The 20,647-nt window shown below is 41.4% G+C and overlaps 1 protein-coding gene and 1 long non-coding RNA gene across 9 annotated transcripts; one reads left to right on the plus strand and one right to left on the minus strand.

The window, feature by feature from the left end:
• Positions 1-61: 61 nt before the first annotated feature.
• Positions 62-7,138, plus strand: LOC133479893 (uncharacterized). Of its 3 annotated transcripts, XR_009789104.1 has the most exons (5): positions 62-166; positions 2,555-2,710; positions 3,515-3,687; positions 4,919-5,027; positions 6,998-7,138. It is a non-coding gene; the product is annotated as an uncharacterized LOC133479893 (long non-coding RNA). The 3 variants fall into 3 exon arrangements; XR_009789102.1 differs by lacking the exon at positions 6,998-7,138 and having other exon boundaries at positions 63-166; positions 4,919-5,665; XR_009789103.1 differs by lacking the exon at positions 6,998-7,138 and having other exon boundaries at positions 108-174; positions 4,919-5,665.
• LOC133479889 (bromodomain-containing protein 2-like) lies at positions 838-20,358 on the minus strand. 6 transcript variants are annotated; one of them, XM_061777410.1, is made up of 12 exons: positions 20,154-20,358; positions 16,151-16,439; positions 15,281-15,418; positions 14,327-14,471; positions 14,074-14,237; positions 11,520-12,023; positions 8,112-8,240; positions 7,015-7,257; positions 5,789-6,042; positions 4,805-5,121; positions 3,509-3,637; positions 838-2,702 (listed from the first exon to the last, which is right to left on the minus strand). In XM_061777410.1, the coding sequence occupies exons 1-12, from the start codon at positions 20,348-20,350 to the stop codon at positions 2,566-2,568; spliced, it is 2,646 nt and encodes an 881-aa protein (XP_061633394.1). In that variant the 5' UTR covers positions 20,351-20,358; the 3' UTR covers positions 838-2,565. The 6 variants fall into 6 exon arrangements, with proteins under 6 accessions (XP_061633394.1, XP_061633396.1, XP_061633398.1 ...); XM_061777412.1 differs by having other exon boundaries at positions 3,509-3,634; positions 20,154-20,357; XM_061777414.1 differs by lacking the exon at positions 11,520-12,023 and having other exon boundaries at positions 20,154-20,357.
• Between the last annotated feature and the right edge of the window lie 289 nt (positions 20,359-20,647).

Below are 20,647 nucleotides of genomic sequence, written 5' to 3' on the forward strand. Positions count from 1 at the left end.
ATAGATACAGATAGTAACATTATAGCATGTGGTTGAAATGGTTAGTTTCAATAGATTCACAAATGAAGACTGTCCCCTGCTCTTTCGATGAAATACTCAGCGCCCACGCGTGACGTTCTAGAAAGTTCATTGAAGATACCTCAGAGCAAGTGAGACGTTCATGACAGTGAGTTTGTGAGTTTTCAAAAACCGATATCGTTATTCACAACATAGAGAATATTTAGGAACTACAAAGGAAGATTACATTGGTAGTTTTCACTCTAAACATTTTGACTGAAGTATCGTGAGAATCGGTTTGTAAGAATTATTTGCGAAATGACAACAGAAACGATTGACAACCCATTTATAATTTTCTATATGGGTTATTGGGCTAAAATATAACGTATGACGAAGAGACAAGTTTTTTTTTATAACAAATAACCAACACAGGGAACGAGGCTCGTTGTCTATAATTACATTTTAAAGCTTCCTAAATAATACTCGCGTGTACATTGAATGAATCACAGCGAGCCAATCCCAATTTAATGAAGTGCTGCCACCTACCGAAGGAAACTCCAATATATTCGTAGTGTACCAGTGGTGCCTTGATGTTTTCATCTTTCCTCATGCTGGCTCCATTATTTGTGTTCAAATATCAGTTGCTTAAAGGGTTGTAACGCACCTATCAATGCAATTACTTAGCCAATCTATGGGGTTTAGCACTGTGTGTTAGCATTGAGCGAGCGGAAGGCAAAGTTGTTTATTTTGAATACACGTGTACCTAAGTGAGGTCATTCATTTCAAGGCCTCACTGTATTTAGAATAAGGTCACAGGTTTTCTTCACAAAGACAGGAAAATTGTGTTTACAGATTATTTTAATGAACAAAGCTTTCAACTGGGGGGGGAGGGGGTGCGTCAAGAGGCCGGAGTCGCTCTAAGTGAGCAAACAACAACAGTGATGCTAAACCGGAATGAGAGAAGTATTGTAAAGAGCAGCGTAAAAAGGACAAGGGCACCTCAGGGAACAGAACAGCAGGGCAGATGCAGTAGTTTTTGTGCAACAGCATAAACACTTTTAAGAATATACAGGCATTACTTCCACAAATCAGCGTGGTGCTCAATCATTTACATTCTGAACCGTGAACATGTTTGGAATGGATAAATGCCAAATGTTCAGCATGCTTTCTTGTAACAGTGACGACAATCCAGGAATGAAATCAAGTTGTGGGGCTGCTTTTAGTTGTAGACAACAGGATGCCGCGACGTCAAGAATAATTATGGAAAAATTTCATATTGCGCTTGCAGTGTCACCGTTCCATATTACAAGTTGTTTGAGCATTTATTCTATTCCTTCATATCTAGCTTAAGGTTTATGTACTAGTATACTCTTTGTCCTCACGAGTAAGATAAAATAAATGCTCAAATGGCGTGCCATAAAGCAGTTTGAGAATTTATTCCATACCCTTGTTGTCCAGTTTAAGGTCCATGTACCAGTATGCTTTGAAGTCACTAGCAGCATACAGATGTCAACGAGTGCACTGGTGTTTTGTCTCACTAGTAACATGTACTGTCCTACTGTTGTGCATAAATTTCAGAGTAGTTGAAATAACTACTAATAACACAGTTGTTCTACTAGCACACTTGCGTTGTTCTACAAAAGCATTTAATTGTCTTACTAGTGAGGCAAAAGAGTGTACTAGTACATGGACCTTAAGCTGGATCTAAAGTATGTCACATACATAGCATGTCACATAAATGCTCCAATATTTAGCTTAAGATCCCTGTACTAATATACTCTTTGACATCACTAGTAGATCAACTTTGGCATACGAGAGGAACTACATATTGCTGGTGAGGCAAAACCGTGCACCAGTTAACATCTAGCGCTTCACCAGAAGTGCAGAACATCTAGCGCTTCACCAGAAGTGCACAGGTGCACGGTTTTGCCTCACTAGTAACATGTAGTTGTTCTACTAGTATGCCAAAGTTGTCCTTTAATAGTAGAATTTATTATTTATTTTTTTTAACACTAGTAAGCCAGAGTTGTTCTGCGCTCTAGTCACACTGAATTTTCTTACTAGTGAGGACAAAGGGCATACTAGTAGATAGACCTTAAGATGGATGTCAAATAAATGCTCAAGCAGCTTTTACACAGTTCATCGACATGTGTTTAAGATAAAGCAGGGTCCATAAAGGGAAAAGGAGGGAGATAATGAGGATTAGCCAAAAACATTTGTCGAGTTTTCAAATAAATAAATACATCCAAAGAAGACTTGCACCACGTCCTTCTCTGGGTGGTGGAAATAATCATAAAATGTTTCTTTATAAAAGAAACATACATTTTTGTACATCTTATTTACAAACAAAGAAAAAAAAGCAGGCGGGAGAAAGCAAAGGCATTAAGTGTTCTATTTCAATTGTTTCTTTTCCCCACACGTCCTTCAAGTCTAACATTCAAAAGGAGTTCAATACAGTAGTCCGTTTTCAGGGAGTGTCGCATCCTGGGCCAGCCCAAGTCCCTGAGTTGCTTCTTCTTTATATTATTATTATTATTATTAATATTTTCTATTTTAGCCGCAAAGAGCTCAGCCGGAGTCTGACTCACTGGTGTCTGAGGACGAGGATGACGAGGAGGAGGAGGACGATGACGAGTCCGAGCTGGAACTGCTGCCGCTGAGGCGCGAGGGCTGCGTGTGGGCCTCGGCGGGGTTGGCCTTCTCCGCTGGCAAAGTTAATACACAATACATAAAACAATAAGGATGGATTTACACTACAAAAGCAGTGCTTTAACTGTCTGGTTACATGCACTGTACATTATATTTAACACACCTTTATGTTTTAACCATTTACATCATATGTAATGCCTATTACACCTCTAACATACCTTCTATATGTTTATCCAAATGTGTTTAACATACCATCTATATATTAAACTGTGTGTAACCTCTAATGCACCATATGTAATGTTCTACAAATCTAATGTACCATATTTACGTCATTTTATTTATATACATTTCTAAAGAAGAAGAAGAAGAATCATCTTTTATTGTCATGAACATGCATGCATGCACACGAAATTTGTTCTCTGCATTTAACCCATCACAGTGAACACATACACGTTAGTGGAACACACTGGAGCAGGGGGCAGCTGAAGCGCCCGGGGAATACTATATTTACATCATATTCAATGGTTTATACACCTCTAGTGTCCCAAAGTGATACTATTGATCTGTCCCCACACGGTCTATTATTTTTACACATTATTAACCAATTTAAGGTGTTGCAAATAGCTTGTGAACAAGTCTATTAACTCTCTTGGACACTTGAACTGTCTGAGAATTGTAAAACTATGCCTCTTCCCTCACTCTGGAGGAGCTGTGCGGCATTATGTCGCCTCAAGATTGAAAGTCAAATGTTTTTTGGACAATGAGTGAAAATAGAAAACAAAAATTTGACTAATAGACTAATGGTCTATATATGTAGCATCTGTAAGGAATTATATTGAGGTATTGACATATTTGCACTGACCTTTAGGTTTGGCAGGCTTCTTGGCAGAGTTGAGCTGTCCGCTGACGTCCTGGAGCCTCCTCTCCAGCTCCAGACGCTTCTCCAGGGTCAGCTCCTCTTTGGACTTGACCACGCCGCCTTTCTTCACTGCTAACGAGAACACAAAAGCACAAGAACAACAGTCATCAGGACAAGGGGAGGTGAAATGCATCATGTAATGCAGTGGTGGTTCTCAAACATTTTATACTAAGGACCATCTCGAAAAATATTTAGCTCTCCAAGTATCACAAAAATGGCCAACATTTAAATTTAGTCAATTCAAAAATACTGTACTTGAAGTAAAAAAATGTACTATACATTAAAAGTAAAACAATGTACTGTACTGGATTTTTTTGTTTTTAAAGTTGTCGAATAGCTACAACAGAGGTGTCAAACTGGTGGCCCGGGGCCAGATCCGGCCCGCCACATCATTTTATGTGGCCGTCGAAAGCAAATCAAAATCACTAATTGTGTTCTGGAGTAATACCATTGAGATATTTACAAGCATTTATTATTTTTTTTACCAAATCCCCATTTGAAAAGAAATAGTTGAAAAACATGTATTTGTAGGCTTCTGATTTCAAAACTGGTTACTCATCGCAGGGCTCTTTGACTGCATTTCATTTTTACAACGTTGTAAATTGTAATTGTATTTAATACAGTGATTATATTACGATAAGATATATTAAATTAGCTAACATTGATGGCTGGGATAGCCTCCAGCATGCCCGCGACCCTAGTGAGGATAAGCGGAATGGGAGATGAAGATGATTCGAAGTGTTGGCGATCGTAGTTAGCTAGCTCTGCTTTGCAGTAGTCACAGTGCACTATTTTCTTTTCAGTGTGAAATGATCCCCAACTTTGGCCATTCTGTCTTTACATACTCAAACATTAGTCCATGTGAAATATGTTTACTTCAAAGCTTCAAGGCAGATATTTTGATTCAACTTTTTATTGTAATTGAATTATTTGAGCTATTTGAATAATCGTTTCAGTTTACATGATATTGCTTGTTGATTTTTGGCCCTTGTGTCTTTATAAGCGGATCTCTGGACTAGACAACTTTTGGATTTTACCAACAGACTGGGAAGCATGAACTGGAAAAGTCGCATGCTGTTTGTAAAGCCCAGCACACAAAAATGAAATGTGTTGGGAACACCACCAACTTAAAGAACCACATCAGCCATTTCCACCCTGACTCAGAAAAAGGGAAGAAAATAACCCAGGCTGTGGGAGCCTTTAAAGATTCCCCGACATACAGGAAGTTGCTGTGTGTACCTTGGTCGGTGTAGGGCTTGCGCGGCTTCTTCCGCAGACACGTCATGACATAGCGCTCCAGCTCCTTCAGTGTGGACGGCTTGAGCGTCTCAAAGTCGATTTCAATCTCCTCAGGGTTGGTGTCGCGCAGCGAGGGCTCCCGCGACTGGATGATGTGCACCACACGACCCAGCTTCTCGCCCGGAAGCTTGTTGATGTCCAGGCTCAGCTGCCGCTTCTCGTCGTAAGTCATGGGCACAATTTCCTCCTCCTCCTCAGAGTCGTAGTGCGGCAGCATGGCAGCCGGCAACAGCGGGTAGAAAGGCTTCTTGGAGCTCCTGGTGGGAGGTTCAAACGGACATTAAATCAGTGACTTAATGTCAGAATGCTAAAGCCTAATAAATCTAGTGTGGAGGCAGAATGGTGGTAGTGTTCCTCCCGCTATATCGCAGATTTCGTAGTGTAATATTGCGCAAAAACATGCCAGGCAGTGATGAGGCTACTCGGGAGAGGTTCAGCGTAATTAATGACGCCCCTTCAGTGTAATAGAGTACCACATTTTGCCAGTGTAATATTACAGAGAATAAAGAAAAGAGCAGAGAAAATATATGCCACTGAGTATTGTTCTGTGCTATGTTTGTATGTGTTGCTGCTCCGTGTGTGTTAAAACAGCAATTGTTTAGGCCATTAGGCCATCTATGGCATTTGCATTGTTACCATTAAGCTAGTAGAATTTGGTTAGATGAAATGAAATGGTTTGGTTCAAAATGTTAAAGTTTAAACATCCAATGTTTACTTGTGTTTTGTTTTATGTGTCAGTTTTACAGTAAAAATGAACTGAGTGACAACTAAACAGTAAAAGTATGCAAACTTTGACTCTTATTTGGAGAACTGTGCGAGCATTTCTTCATTTCCTCTAAGTGATGATATTTTGGTGCTTTTCACACATTTACCAAACAGAAACAGGGCCAAACATGGCGTTTTGTGTGTCCGTGTGGTACTAACTTGCTGCTCTTGCTGCTCTTCTTAGTTTGGCTCTTCTTGAGCTGCGATGCGCTTCCCTGTGACGCTTTGCTCTTGAGCATTTTAGTGGGCATGGTCCACTCCTCGGAGCCCGCTCGGTTCTTGGCTGCGCGACTGCGCTTGTCTGGCTTCCTGTGCTTCTTCTTCTCCTTCTTGTCCTTCTTCTCACGCTTCTTCTTGGGCTTGACGATGGGGCCCTGGGAGAGCGCAGTCAGCTGCTCATGCACAGCTCGAAGCTGTGTGGTGAAAAAGTTATCAAGATAAATGAGTGATGAAAAATGTATATGATTCCTGTACATTCTCACATCTGGGACTTGCTTGATACTGACTAATAACTGTTAAGACTGCTGATTATGTTTGGGGTTGGGGCGATACAGTGAACCCCCAGTATGTCGTTGCAATCTTTCAGGTTCCCCCCATATCTTGGATTTTAAAGCAATCATTTTTTAAGGGCTTTTTAAAGTATACAGGCTAGTTCAAATTTAGAGTTGTACTGAAACATGTCGGGCACCACTGAGGTCTACTGGCAGACATGCAGCGAAGAGGAGGCAGAGAAGGCTCCCAACTAATCTCCAATAATAGTAATAATAATAATAATAATAATTACTGTAACATCTATGCTAATTTCTGTTAGGTCTATGGAGTTTTGCATTATATGTTAGCATTAAGCTGGCAGACTTTCATTAGATGGTTTGGTTAAATATTTTTGTGTTTAAATATACAGTGTTTCTATTTCTCTTTAGTTTCATGTGTCAGTTTTACAGTAAAAGTCAACCTGGAGTGATAAATAAATAAGCAGCTTGAAGCAAGCACACTTTTCCTTGTATTGGGAGAACTGTTTGAGAGAGTGTCACCAGGAGCTAAGAAACACTTTAAAAGTGTGTTATAAGTTTTAATGCTTTTAAAGTCTGCAGGACCATTCATGCCCCAATGATAAACGGGCGGTTCACTGCAGTCCCCGTTTGACAAAGTCATTTAAGACCATCCTTCCTGGGATAAGAGAAAACAATGTGGTCAGATAGAGCACAGTCCATGTTTCATAAAGATAGTAGGGCTTACACGGGTATAAAATAGAAACCCAGAAAACTACTCTTCGAACAACTACTATGTAAGCTGCTTTTGCTAAATGTTTGTTGTTCCATCTTGCAAGAATATGAAATAATCGTTAAGTTTATCCAAATATGATTTAAGTAATTGGATGGCCTTACCTGCGTGCACACCTGGTCCTGCAACTCAGCCAGCCGGTGGGCTCGCTCCTCCTCACTGTCCGAGCTGGGGCTGCTCTCTTCGCTCTCACTGCTGGGCTCACTCTCGGACGTGGATGACGAGGAGGTCGAGGAGGAAGAAGAGGAAGAGGAGGAGGAGGACGTGGGGTGGCAACTCAGGGACAAGGCGCTGTGGTCAAGTTGCGGCTCGTCGGGCATCTTGGCGAAGCTGAACTCAAATACATCCTGCAAACGACATGCACAAATCCAGGAGTAAATACAGTGCACCGTTGGCAGTTGTGACTAAATTTGAAAGTTGCCTGGCAACAAGTGATACAATTTTCCTGATATAGCGAAACCTCCAAAATTGGAACACAAATTGTTCCGTGAAGTTGGTTGACATAATTGGTTTCCATAGGAAGTAAAGTGAATTAATCTTAAAATAAAAAGTAAAACGCACATCAAATGTAATGCTCTATACTCCTCTATTGTCCCATAGTTAATGATTGATACACTTCTAAATGTACCATAACAGAGCTCTAGAATGCAACAAATACATAAATATATAAAGCCCTAATTTCACAATGGTGCACCAAAAAGAGGTTGCACACCCTACGATTATTTATTAGGGTCCCCTAGTGAGAAGGAAAATGAAAATAAATAAAAAGATGCCTACCACATTTTATATGCCCCTGATGTACCATATTCAATGTTCTATATACCCCTACAGTATATACAATATTTACATCATACGTACAGCAAATGTACCACAATTATTTCATATTTACTGTATGTACCACTAATGTACTATATTTACATTATATGTCTATACACCTCTAATCATCGTCAGTATCCTCTTTGTCACCACAGGTGCACTTCTGTGGTGGTGTCATAAACGCACGCACGCACGTACGCTGACGCCTCATAAGTCACAAATGGCAAGGGTTTTAACATCAAATTGTTAAAAAAAAAAAAGATAATTTAAGGCATTTTAACGTTGGAGGTTCCACTGTATGTTGCTTTACTCCTGAAGTAAGCCTCCAACAGGAGTGGTCAACATAATAGGGTATAGTATGAAACAGGGGAGCACCAGGGCTCACCTGCAGCTTGCGGGCCATGCCCACCACGTCGTGATCGGGTGGGTTGTACTTGTAGCAGTTGGAGAACATGAGGCGTACGTCGCCAGCAAACTGCTGCGCATCACGGTACTCGCGACCGTCCATCTTCCTCTGCAGGAAGAGTCACAAGAGCAGAGAGTTGGACATTTTTAACGAGATTGTCATTTTATTGATTGGGGGGGAATTGTTCAAATGGTTCAAATCCGGGCTCAGGCCTTCCTGTTTGGAGTTTTTCATGTTTACATGGTCTCCCTGTGCTTGCATGGGTTTTCTCCAGGTACTCTGGTTTCCTCTCACATTCCAAAAACAGACTTGGTAGGTTAAGTGGGGACTCGACATTGTCTGTAGGTGTGAATGTGAATGCTTATTTGTCCATAACCCTAGTGAGAATAAGCAGTACAGAGATGGATGGATCGATACTTTGAAAAAAAATTACTTGGGCGGTTTTACGTCTAAAAAAATAGGTTGATACTTAATGACCAGGAGAAAATGTGGGGAAATAAATACCAGATAATTTTTTTTCCAATCTTCTGTAATATTAGTTTTATATCCTGTGTTTCAAATGATTTGTTCCATTCATTCTGGCAAATAATTTGTACCAAAATTCCACATTTTCTTTCCTTTTAACATTTTCTAACATTAACTTTTTTTTTTTTTTTTTTTAACAAATTGAAATCACAACTTGACATAACTGAACACGAGTTGCACACTTGAATATTTATACTTATATATTTCCCTATGACTTCCTATTAATTAATTTGACCTTTTCTAAACTTTTGAATGCACACGTACTACTGTTCAATGTTTCAGTAATGTTTGATCCATGAACAGAGCAATACACTTTCAGAACATCCTGATCCACTGAACTTATAGTGTCATCAGCAGGTTGCCACAGAGATACAGAGACAAGAAAAGTCACAGAAAGGCATACAAGTGGACGTCTGGAAATAAGCAATTTTAAAAAATTTAAAACACTTTTGTCATTCAGCCCCCCTTGATGTCAAACAGAAAGTTCTGCAGAAAGTACTAAAATACTGATTATTAAACATCCATCCATCCATCCATTTTCTGAGCCGCTTCTCCTCACTAGGGTCGCGGGCGCGCTGGAGCCTATCCCAGCTATCATCGGGCAGGAGGCGGGGTAGACCCTGAACTGGTTGCCAGCTAATCGCAGGGCACATACAAACAAACCACCATTCGCACTCACATTCACATCTACGGCCAATTTAGAGTTGTCAATTAACCTACCATGCATGTTTTTGGGATGTGGGAGGAAACCGGAGTGCCCGGAGAAAACCCACGCAGGCACGGTGAGAACATGCAAACTCCACACAGGCGGGGCAGGGGATTGAACCCCTGACCTGAGAACTGTGAGGCAGATGCTCTAACCAGTCGCCCACCGTGCCGCCACGATTAGTTAAACAAGTGCATTCAAAAGTTTGCAGGTCAAATTAATTTGACCTGTAAAGTATATAATGCATTTTAGGTTCATCCTGAAATTTCACCCAAAAGCTGCAATATCCCCAACTTTTTGTAAGTAAAATATAATAATATAGATAGACCAAAATGTTTTTCTTTTCAGGGCCGATACCAATTATTAGCAGTCAAGGTCGTCAATAACAGATATTTGGAGCAGATATTTGCAGCAAAAGGAAAAAAATGTTGGCATCAAAATTTTTAATACAAACTCAACACTTCATTTAAATGCCTTTAAGCATGTTTATTAAACAGCTTTTTTGATTTTTTGTTTATCTTAGACAATAGACATCCATCCATCCATTTTCTGAGCCGCTTCTCCTCACTAGGGTCGCGGGCATGCTGGAGCCTATCCCAGCTGTCATTGGGCAGGAGGTACACCCTGAACTGGTTGCCAGCCAATCGCAGGGCACATACAAACAACCATTCGCACTCACAGTCACACCTACGGGCAATTTTTAGAGTCTCCAATTTATGAGGATACCGGAGTGCCCGGAGAAAACCCACGCAGCCACGGGGAGAACATGCGAACTCCACACAGTCGGGGCCGGGGATTGAACCCGGGTCCTCAGAACTGTGAGGCTGACGCTCTAACCAGTCGTCCACCGTGCAATAATAGACATCTTTGTTTAAAAATTTGAACAAAAAGTACAGGTTACAGGTTAATCAGCATGTTAATGAAAACTTACATATATAGCCCCCAAAAGTTTTCTACAGTAAAGTTTTTCAAAATTTAAATATAACTGAAAAGTGTATCTTTCACTTTGTTTTAAGTTCAACCAAAAGAAAAAAGGTGCAGTGAGTTTCTAGGGTCAGCAGCACGTCTTATACAGTTAACTGAAAATGTAAATAGTTCCCTGAAGTTTACCCGGTTTTAATTTAATCTCTTATCGGCCGTCAGATTTAAGAAAAAAAAAAGAAAAAAAAAGCTGATGCCATTATACATCAAAATGCAGAATATAGGCACCGATAATCAGCTCAGCAGTGATCGGTCCCCAGTATATAACAGTGAATTGCAGGAGCAATTGTGTATTTTGTCGCTGTCGGGCGGAAACCTTGTCGAAATATGGTCATTTTTATAGTTTTCCCACAAATGGAAACTATTGGTCTGTCCCTAAGTCATCTGTTATTTTTTGGCATTATTAACCAATTTGAAGTATTGAAAATAGTTTGAGAACAAATCTACTTACTATTCAACGCTTGAACTGTCTGAGAATTACTGTAAAAGTCTTCCCTCACTCTGCTGGAGCTGTGCGTGTTATGTCGCCCCAAGATTGAAAGTCTGGATGGTTTTTTAGACAATAAGTGAAAATAGCTACATTAGACACATTTAAGTATCGCTTCTTTGTTTAAAAAAAAAAAAAAAAAAAAGGATCTGTAATACTTCAGTGCAGAGGGAACTAGTCAGCGAAAAAGTTGCATTGCCGCTTATTACACGAACGACTTTTGGTAACCACAGTTTGCTTTTGTCACATATAAAAGGGTTTTTTATACGACTTTTTGTCGATGCCTGACGCCCAGTGATGTTGTCTACCATTTTGATCAATGACAACGTAATTGAGCACGATTTCGAGGTGGTGGTGTGTTGATATTGGTGCGCAATGGTATATGATAGCAATATAAGTATACAATATCCACATGAAAGATGTGGTGTTAGGTAACTCAAACAAGATGATGGATGTTTTTATTGTTTCCTGAAAACTACTCACTCTGAAGATGCGCGGATTCTCCCCGACAGCGTATAATCGGATGTAACTTTACATTTGTATGATTTCCATTGTCAAAGGTCCCTCTGAGCGACACCAGAACTACGACGTGGCATGCGACCAAAGTGAGTTTGACACCCTAAGTCTAATGAATGCGTTATATTGATAGATGCATTGCAAAACACAAACAAGGAGCGCTGAATGTCACCTTGATGGTGCAGAGGTCCATGGGACACTTGATGATGTCGTGATAGTCGTGCAGGCCGAGCTCGGCGGCGTCCACGGGTTTGTAGAAGGGCCAGGCGTAGGCGGCGTGCTTCTTGGAGAACATATCCTTGAGCAGCCCGCAGCAGTAGCGCAAGGCCGGGCTCAGCTTTCCCTTTCGCAACGGCTGCAGCTGCACACAGTCTGGCAGATCCTTCTTGGGTGGCTTGATAGGGCGCCCGCTGCCCACACGCCGCCCCACCACCGACATCATGGGCTGCAGCAGGATGGGCCCGCCAGGGCTGTGGACCAGGCCCATGCCTGCCGGCGTCTCCAGGGTCATGGTGCCCATGCAGGAGATGGCGTTCATGGAGGATTCATGGACCTGCCCGCCGTGGCCTCCCTTGCCCAAGCCCACCATGTGTCCGTGTCCCTCCGCCGACATGCCCACCGTCAAGCCCATGGTGGACGGAGTGGTGGTGTCCGCCTTGCGCTTAACGCCCTTTTTCTAACCCAAAAAAACAAACAAAAAAACACCATTGAGCACCACCATGAAAGCTGAAACAGACCCTCACATCTTGCTGTTGCTAAAAACGTATGCCCTTTAAAACGTTCAGGTTGTCTCCCAGGTTCTGTAGTCATGCCTCACTTGAAATGTACATAGGAACAGACAGTCAACAGTTTTCCCCACAGGACCCAAATCTATTTGTGGTGGTGGCGTAATCCGGCGGCTGGCCGGGGATTTTGAGGTGGGGATGGTCAAAGTTAAACACTCACCGAACTTCTTACATTAAAATCTTTAATTAACAACTAAAAATAGATTGGATGGATGGATGGATGGATGGATAGATGGATAGATGGATAGATAGATAGATAGATAGATAGATAGATAGATGGATAGATAGATAGATAGATAGTATTTATATAAAATTTCAAATAAAACACTTACAGGGCCCTAGCACTAACTTCTCCATATATAGCACTGGATCATGCATGATGTAGTGTAGTCTAACCTAACTGGCATACCGTACCTTTGTATACAATAAAGATTGACAGTGACTCGAGTTATATCTGCTAAATATTTTACTGTGAATAAAAACTTTGTCCGCGACAAGCAGTGGCTGACTAAACAGGTAATTCCTTTCATACAAGTTTAAAAGATTGTATGGAAACATGCACGTTCAGATAAAAGCAAAGCATAACAAAAGGAATGCATGTGTTTACATGTATTTTATGTATTGTGTTTCTTTTTTTTTTTTTTTTTTACTTTTCATAAATGTACTTATCGAAACAGCAGCATAACTTTCATTTACAGCTCATTTACATAACTTTAAAGCTGCATAATTGTGGACAAAGGAGTCAACAGTCAAGTTGTACATGGTGGGGGGACTTGCCGCGCTCGGCACTGGAGCTTTGGTTCGCTTTCTGTTAGTCTTTTTGCAGCGTAATCCTTAATTCGAAGCATCCTGAAGACTGTACATAGGGTTTACCCAACATGGAGTGGCGTTTCCAAACGAAATTACATACAAATGCAAACAAAAACAGCACAGTGTGTGCTGTGATGAGACGCCATTACGCTGGCTGGAGCAGCATCACTGCCGTGGGGAAGGATGGATACTGTCTGAAATGTCGATGCCGCTGATACCACAAGATTCGTCCATCCATTTTCTGTCCCGCTTTATCCATTTTCTGTCCCGCTTTATCCTCACTAGGGTCACGGGCGTGCTGGAGCCTATCCCAGCTATCTGCGGGCGAGAGGCAGGGTACGCCCTAAACCGGTCGACAGCCAATCGCAGGGCACATAGAAACAAACAACCATTCGCGCACAATTGATACTTTTAAGACTTTAGTCACTTCAGGAACTTTATTTTGTGTATCGTATCAGAAAGGAAAGCGGTGGTATGGATCATTAGCATACACAAAAAAGGAGCACTTCAAGGCACAATTTCCGCGCAACAAAAGCCAAAATCTATTCTATATGTATCTGTGGGCAACCCGGGGTCAAAACAATTGGCTATCTGCTATAAGCATTAAACGGGAATTGGGCACTTGGATGCGGAAGTGTAATTCCAGCCTAAAAGAAGAGCGCAAAATTCAGACTTCTGCAAATCTTGAGCCATTATCACAGTGAGCAACTAAAAGTCTAACACCACAGAAGAGTACCTGCCTGTTCTCTGACAAAAATACAATGTAAAGAAACTCACCTCCCAAGCGCAAGAGATAATCTCCCGCCTCCCTCACACCTGCATCTGACACTCATAAAAGAACACAATGTGTTGCTGTAACATTTTACTGCTTTTTTTTTTTACACTTATGACCATTAGAATGTTACTTCAAACATTGCCTGTACAGTCTTAAGTTTGTGTGATGGTGACCGTGTGACTGTCGGAGAGGTCATCTGTATTTATAATGGGGAAAATTGTTTCCAAATTGGGACCTTAAGATTTTCCTTCCATCCAGTCTCAGTACCGCTTATCCTCATTTGGGTCACGGGTGTGCTGCAGCAGATCCCAGCTAAATTTGGGCCATAGAAATTTTCCAGATTTTAGCAAACCTACCTTTGTGGTGGGCTGCGTGGGAGGCAGGCCCATGATGGTAGCCGGAGGCAGGCTCTTGGTCAGCACTGTCTGCGGGGAATTGGCCAGCATGGACTCTCCCGTGTCCGAGGAGGACGGCGAGTAGGCAGACTGCGACACGGCGGGAACCTGCTGCGCACGCATGGCTGGCGGACACACATATACACAGCGTTGGTCACCACAGAGTTGTCAGGGGCGGTATGGTAACTCAGTCACGGGCAGGCGAGACACTCACGGCTCGTCTTGCGGCCACGTCCCTGGCTGCTCTTCTTGCGGGGGGCAGGCGCGGACAGCTCCACCTCATCTTGAGGCATCTGAGCCACTTTCTGGAGGAAGACCTTCTCCAGGGACTGGGCCATCAGCACGATGTCGTCGGTTGGCTGGAAGGCAGTTTATGTGCACATTAGGACACCACATACATACAAGAAAAAGAAGGCATTTTAGGCGCGCCGCTCACCAAGTGGCATGATCGAAAGTAACTTAAGTCAACTGCGACCAAAATAAATAAATAAATAATGCATACGCACACACATTCACACCTAGGGGCAATTTAGAGACTTCAGTTAACCTCGCATGCATGTTTTTGGGATGTGGGAGGAAACCGCAGTGCCCGGAGAAAACCCACGCAGGCACGGGGAGAACATGCAAACTCAACACAGGCGGGGATTGAACCCCGGTCCTCAGAACTGTGGGGCAGACGCTCCAACCAGTCGACACCGTGTTATTGTAAAAAAAAAAAAAATTATCTATATACATTTTGTATACTGTATTGGTACCGCTCATCGGCACATAGCGGCCACCTGCCAGCTGGTTCTTTCTTTTGCTTAAAACCTAGAAAGATTTTGTGTTTGTGAACACTCGTGCATTTTGATTGGCTGTTACATATGGTCCTTTGCAGCGCCATTCACTGGCAATAACCAGTGGACTAGTTGTCAAACCCCACACAATACAAGACAGTTTGGACGGTTTTCGACCATGCCGCTCGGTGTGCAGCAGGCCTTATAGGCAGTGGAACGCCCTAAAAGTACAACTTGGAATATTCTGGAAAAACAAGCCTATACCAGATATGCCCCTTCGCTAATGTGACACAGCAAGCATTTACAGTGTCAAGAGTCCTTTGATATTTGCTGTAGCTCTATGACTTGTTTGACCCTTTAGTCATTCTCATGACGTTATTGCTGGCTCCCACCTTGTTGTAGATGTAACAGTTGGTGAACATGGTGTTGAAGTCCTGGATGCACTCGCTGGCAGAGCGGTAGAAGTTATTCTCCAGGCGCTTCTTGATGGTGCCCATGTCCATGGGCTGCTTGATGATCTTGTGGTAGTCCTGAAAATGTAAAGAGAGGTGAGACTCTCATCACATTTTGCTGTACCCCTTATGCAGCGTCTTTTTTCGGTTTTACAATTCACTTTGCATTGATGCGTTGTCCGTGCGTGGCTGTTGCTTGTTCAGTAATAGTTTTAACTGTGTAATTTAACTGTGTGGAACTTAAGATATACGTGAAGATGTGTGGTTGGGTCATTTAATGCCATGTTTCCCAATGCAAGTGTAACAGTTGCATTAGTCTTATTATTAATTTTGCTGACAGGCAAAATAACGAGATAATCGCGTTCCAAATTTTTGCTCACATATCCAAATGTAAACACCTGAAATCTGTCTCATAAATCTTTTGAGTATTTCAAATTGACAGCGCAAAAAATCCTAATTATTATTCAGTAAGTGGTTGGGTCCGTAACCTATCAGAAAACAGGCAAAAAATGTTGATCATTCTTTTCCAAAGTAAAAGCAGATGTTTGCAAACGTCTACAGATGGAGTACAGAAATTGGAGAATATTTACTGTTCAGAGGCTGAAAGTGTGAGGATTTTTAAAAAATTGTTAAATGTCTCTAAATGATTAATCGATTATCAAAATAGTTGTTGAACAATTTGATAATCAATTAGTTGTCGATTAATCAATTAATTGTTGCACCTCTAATTTTGAGTCTCCAACAAACACCAAGGATTTAGCCTCACTGTTCCAATACTTTTGGAGGGGAGTGTACAATTGGGATTCTCACAGGCAAATTGAGCCTGTGAGCGTCCACTGGCTCGTGGAAGGGCCACGCAAAGTGATGCTTCCAAAGGCACTTGAGCAGGGTCTTCTGGAGGTACTGCAGCTGGTTGGTGGCGCGGCCCAGCCGGAACGGGTCCCTGACGGAGGGCTGCGGAGGGGCAGGCGGACCCGCCGGCATGGCGTGCGGCAGCGAGGGGCTTTCGAAGTCCTCGTAGAGCAGCGAGGGCTTGCGGATGCGCTTGCCGGTGCTAGTGTGCGGGTCCATCCCACCGCAGGACAGCCCCACCGCGGAGCTGTGGTGGAGAGCAGTAGAAGGACATGCATACGCTTGGGATAAAGTCAGCTGCAGAAATAGCACAAACTTGGATAGACGACAAAGAAATGACAAGCAGTTCTTAATAAATGCATTAGACAAGCACCCAATGTAAGGAGCATGCCACAGCTGCCCTGGATGAACAGCAATGGTAGTAACCAGTATTTAGCACGTATGCCTCAGTTCTGCGGTCCCGGGTTCAAATCCAGCCTTCCTGTGTTGATTTTTTCTTCCTGTACCTGCATAGGTTTTCTCCAGGTACTCCGGTTTCCTCCCACATTCCAAAAACATGCATGGTAGGTTAATGGAAGACTCTAAACTGTCCGTAGGTGTCAATGTAAATGGTAATGGTTGTTTGTTTATATGTGCCCTGCGATTGGGTGGCGACCAATTTAGGGTGTACCCCGCCTCTCGCCCAAAGTAAGCTGAGATAGGCGCCACCAAACCAGCGACCCTAGTGAGGATAAGCAGTTTGGAGAATGGATGGCTGGAGATAGATATCCTCTGCTGCACTTGGAGAAGAATTACATTTTAATTTAGTGAAAGCGCCCTCTGAGGACTGTCAAAAGACTATACTTTAAAGGGTTAAAACAAATATTTTATATATATATATATATATATATATATATATATGGCTATTTTACTCATGAGAAAATCTTTATGCAGTAAAAGCAATTTTTTTTTAAATGTAAAAATATCAATTAAGAGTATGCAGAGCTGCCAAATGTTACGAAATGCGGGGGGAATAATCATCGAGCGTCCAACATTCCCATCCAGTGCGGCACTGTGTCCGGACACCCTGACGAAGATTTCATAAATGAATTTGATTCAATAAAGTTCCTGATTTTAAAAAAAAATAATAATAAATAAATAAAATAAAAAAGACAAAAAAAACTGCTTGGGGGCACACTATTTTATTTTGCGCACCAGCTGCCAAGCCACGGAGGCAAAAGTTCTCTTTGCGTCCGATGTGACAACGCATGCATGCATCCATAAATCACTTATCGCCTCCATGGTAGCGAATTAACTACCCTGCTTACCATGCTTCTTATGCGTATCGTTTACATTAGGGGTGTCAAACAATTTATTTGTCTCAGGCCGCATTCTAGTTATGATTTCCCTCAGAGGGCCATTCGAACAGTGAAACCATATAAATGTTTAATCATCACCAAAACATATTACCATTGCGCAACAAATTGAAGGATAACTAGTGTTGAAATCAGAAGACAAGGATAATAGTTTGTTCAAGTATTGTTTAAGTTACTGTAGAGGAAGGGTTTGGTAACAGAAAAATGCAATATTTCAACATTATTGTTTATTATTATGACAATTTGGAATTTGGGTACAGATTTTAGCAAAAATCACAGACATAAAATGATGTGGCGGGCCGCATCTGGCCTTGAGTTTGACACCTATGGTTTACATTATATAGGAAACGACGGAAAAGCATGATGCTAATTGCTAAACTATTGTGTCATGAAGTCGCAAAACACCGAAATAAGTGATCGGGTGATACAGTACACTTGTCACATAGGTCTGGCTGGAACCGTATTATAGCAAAGAGTAACTTAAGTTTGAACAACAAAATAACAATCAAATTCATACGCGCCTGGAAATATAAATGCAAAATAATTCATGGCCTCTGAACCGGAAATGAATTAATACGTCAGTGTAGAAGTCATCTGAGAACGAGGTCAGGTTAAAAGTATATTATTATTATTAATAAATATTTGTAATATATATTTATTAGTCCCATAATTGGTAAATTCTCATCATAGTAGCAATAGTAGATATAGGAAATATAAATATATAATATAAATAGCATGCAAGAGATGCCCATCTATCAAAGTACATTAACAAAATAGAAATCTAAACTATTGTACATGCATTAACCATCCAATTCAATCTACGAGCAAGTTATTTGTTTGATTGCAAAATAGAGTGCTGAGATTTAATTGACTATTGAGATTAGATTAATCTGATTTAATAGATTAGCTTTTTTTTTTTTTTTTTGATTCAGGCTCCAACTGCGCCCACCATTACAAGTTTGATGCAATAAAAACATTAAAATAACAAATATTGAAACCACAGTTTATTAACGATTATGATTATAGAGTAATGATTATGCTGTGCAAATGAACAGTATGCAGAATTATTTTTATCCTGTTAAATAATATACTGCAATAACTGTCCCACAGTAATGTTCTTGACAAAATTTTTAAAATATTGTTCTGGAAGTGAATTTCTAAAGGTTGGCAGCTCTGAGTATGTCTTTATGTAAGCTGTAACGGTCGTAAAATCAAACAAGCCCTGAGGGGTTAAGCATTGTACAGTATTTATTAAAAAATATATATACAAGTAAAAACATCTCCCACCACGACCGTCATCAAGGTTTGCAAATACCGTTTTGTTGTTTTTGCTGTGTTTTAACTTCTTTTCACACTTGTATGACAACAACAACAAAACAAGGCACATCAGCAACGTTAGCATTTCATTGTTTGTATACACACATTAATTTTACCAAAGTTACATAAACCTAAAATGGCTGAAAAAAATGGCACATTTTTAGTCCCAATTACATGTACATCTTCAACAGAATGAGGTTTTACTTAATTTTTGCTTTGTTATCGAGTAGTTGACGTTTGTTTCCACAACTAGGGTATGTTAAATATTTTGTATAAATACTAAAATGTGACTTAAAACATTGCCTGTGCAACTAAATTCATATTTTAAGATGATGACAGTCTGGAATGAATTAATCCATCATTTGCAACATTATACATTGCTATAACGTTGAACCACCCCAAATCCATGCAAAGATAAAACCAATGATTTTTTAACAACACAATATAACAAACTATCAGCACTTGGCAGTAGTAGTTCATCCAAAACTGCTATAACCTTGTATTTGCTATTGTTATCATTTGGTAGACCTCCCCAACGAGCAGTCATTCGTCCAATTAAAATTATTAACAAAAAAGCACCAATTATATTTTTCAATGTTGAATAGTGGCTTGACGTGCTCACGTGGTGTGTCCGTCCCGCCCTCCATTCATGTTTGTAAACACTGTCTCGCAAACCGGATTGTGGTGTACCATTTTCGCTCAAAAACACTGAAAACTCGTATGACACATTATTTCTCACACACACACACACACACACACACACACACACAAAAGCCACATCGTTCACATAAAGTCGGGAGTAATCCGAACGATGCCAGTTGCCCCTACAAAGCTAGCATCACCAGCGAACCACAACGGCAAATAAATACGTTAAATTAACGACTTACGTGGGCATTTTAAAATAAATAATATTTAAAAGGGACAATAATAAGGTAATTATAACAACAGAGACTGTCCTGGCTAGCCTGGCTGGAACGACCAAAGCGATGAATGGGGGGCGGCCGTTCGGCCGGCGGGAGTTAGCCGGGGGTCTTGTCACCGAACTGTCAACCGTACCTGCACCAAATCCCTCCGCGACAGGGGAATATACCGCCCTGGTGACGGGGAAGCCTTTGTAAAATACCTCCACGCTAATGAATAAAGCCGTCGCTACGTGACTCTTGACGGTCGCCTAGCTGGAAGAAGCTAAACCGAGCTAGCTAGTAACGGTAACTAAGCACATCACTGTCACGCCAAGGTTGACATGAACGATGGAAATATTAACAAAACAAAAAAACTGCTTATGTTACCTTTGATGAGACGAATTGAGCGCCGCTTCCATCGGGTTGGGTGTTTTGTAGCTTTCCAATTGTAACAAGAAAAAATAAAATTTAAAAAAATAAACCAAAACAGCGGTTTGTCCGCTGTCGTCACAGCAGGTGGGTGCGAAACGGCCACTTGCAGCACCGCCACGAAATGGCGTCCGACTACTTCCGCTTGGCCCCATATATAAGGCAAGGAACCCACTTCCCGTTGTGTGCCCGGCCACACTGCGCGCCGATTGGCTGAGACGCCGCGTCTGTCAAGCGTCATAAGCTGCGTCACAATTGTATACTTTTGTCGTATTTGATGTCAGCTAGCTTGAGAATGGCCGATAAAAAGTGTTCAAAACTATCACAGTTACGGGACTAACGTCGCGTTTTTTTGGTTCCTGTGCACCTAAGCGCGAAAACGGTGAAAGCACGGACGAGCTAGCTAACAAAAAGAATCGTGGGCGTTTAAGTCCCTTATTTTAGCAAAGATT

This window comes from Phyllopteryx taeniolatus, chromosome 6 (assembly GCF_024500385.1).
Source record: "Phyllopteryx taeniolatus isolate TA_2022b chromosome 6, UOR_Ptae_1.2, whole genome shotgun sequence".
NCBI lineage: Eukaryota > Metazoa > Chordata > Actinopteri > Syngnathiformes > Syngnathidae > Phyllopteryx > Phyllopteryx taeniolatus.

Excerpts from the sequence above, each read along its gene's own strand:
- LOC133479889 (XM_061777410.1), bottom strand. The coding sequence starts at position 20,350 with ATGGGGCCAAGCGGAAGTAGTCGGACGCCATTTCGTGGCGGTGCTGCA. Across the intron at positions 15,419-16,150 it reads CTCACAGGCTCAATTTGCCT|GACTACCACAAGATCATCAA; the intron begins GTGAGAATCCCA and ends TTACATTTTCAG. Across the intron at positions 12,024-14,073 it reads CCACGCAGCCCACCACAAAG|AAAAAGGGCGTTAAGCGCAA; the intron begins GTAGGTTTGCTA and ends TTTTTGGGTTAG.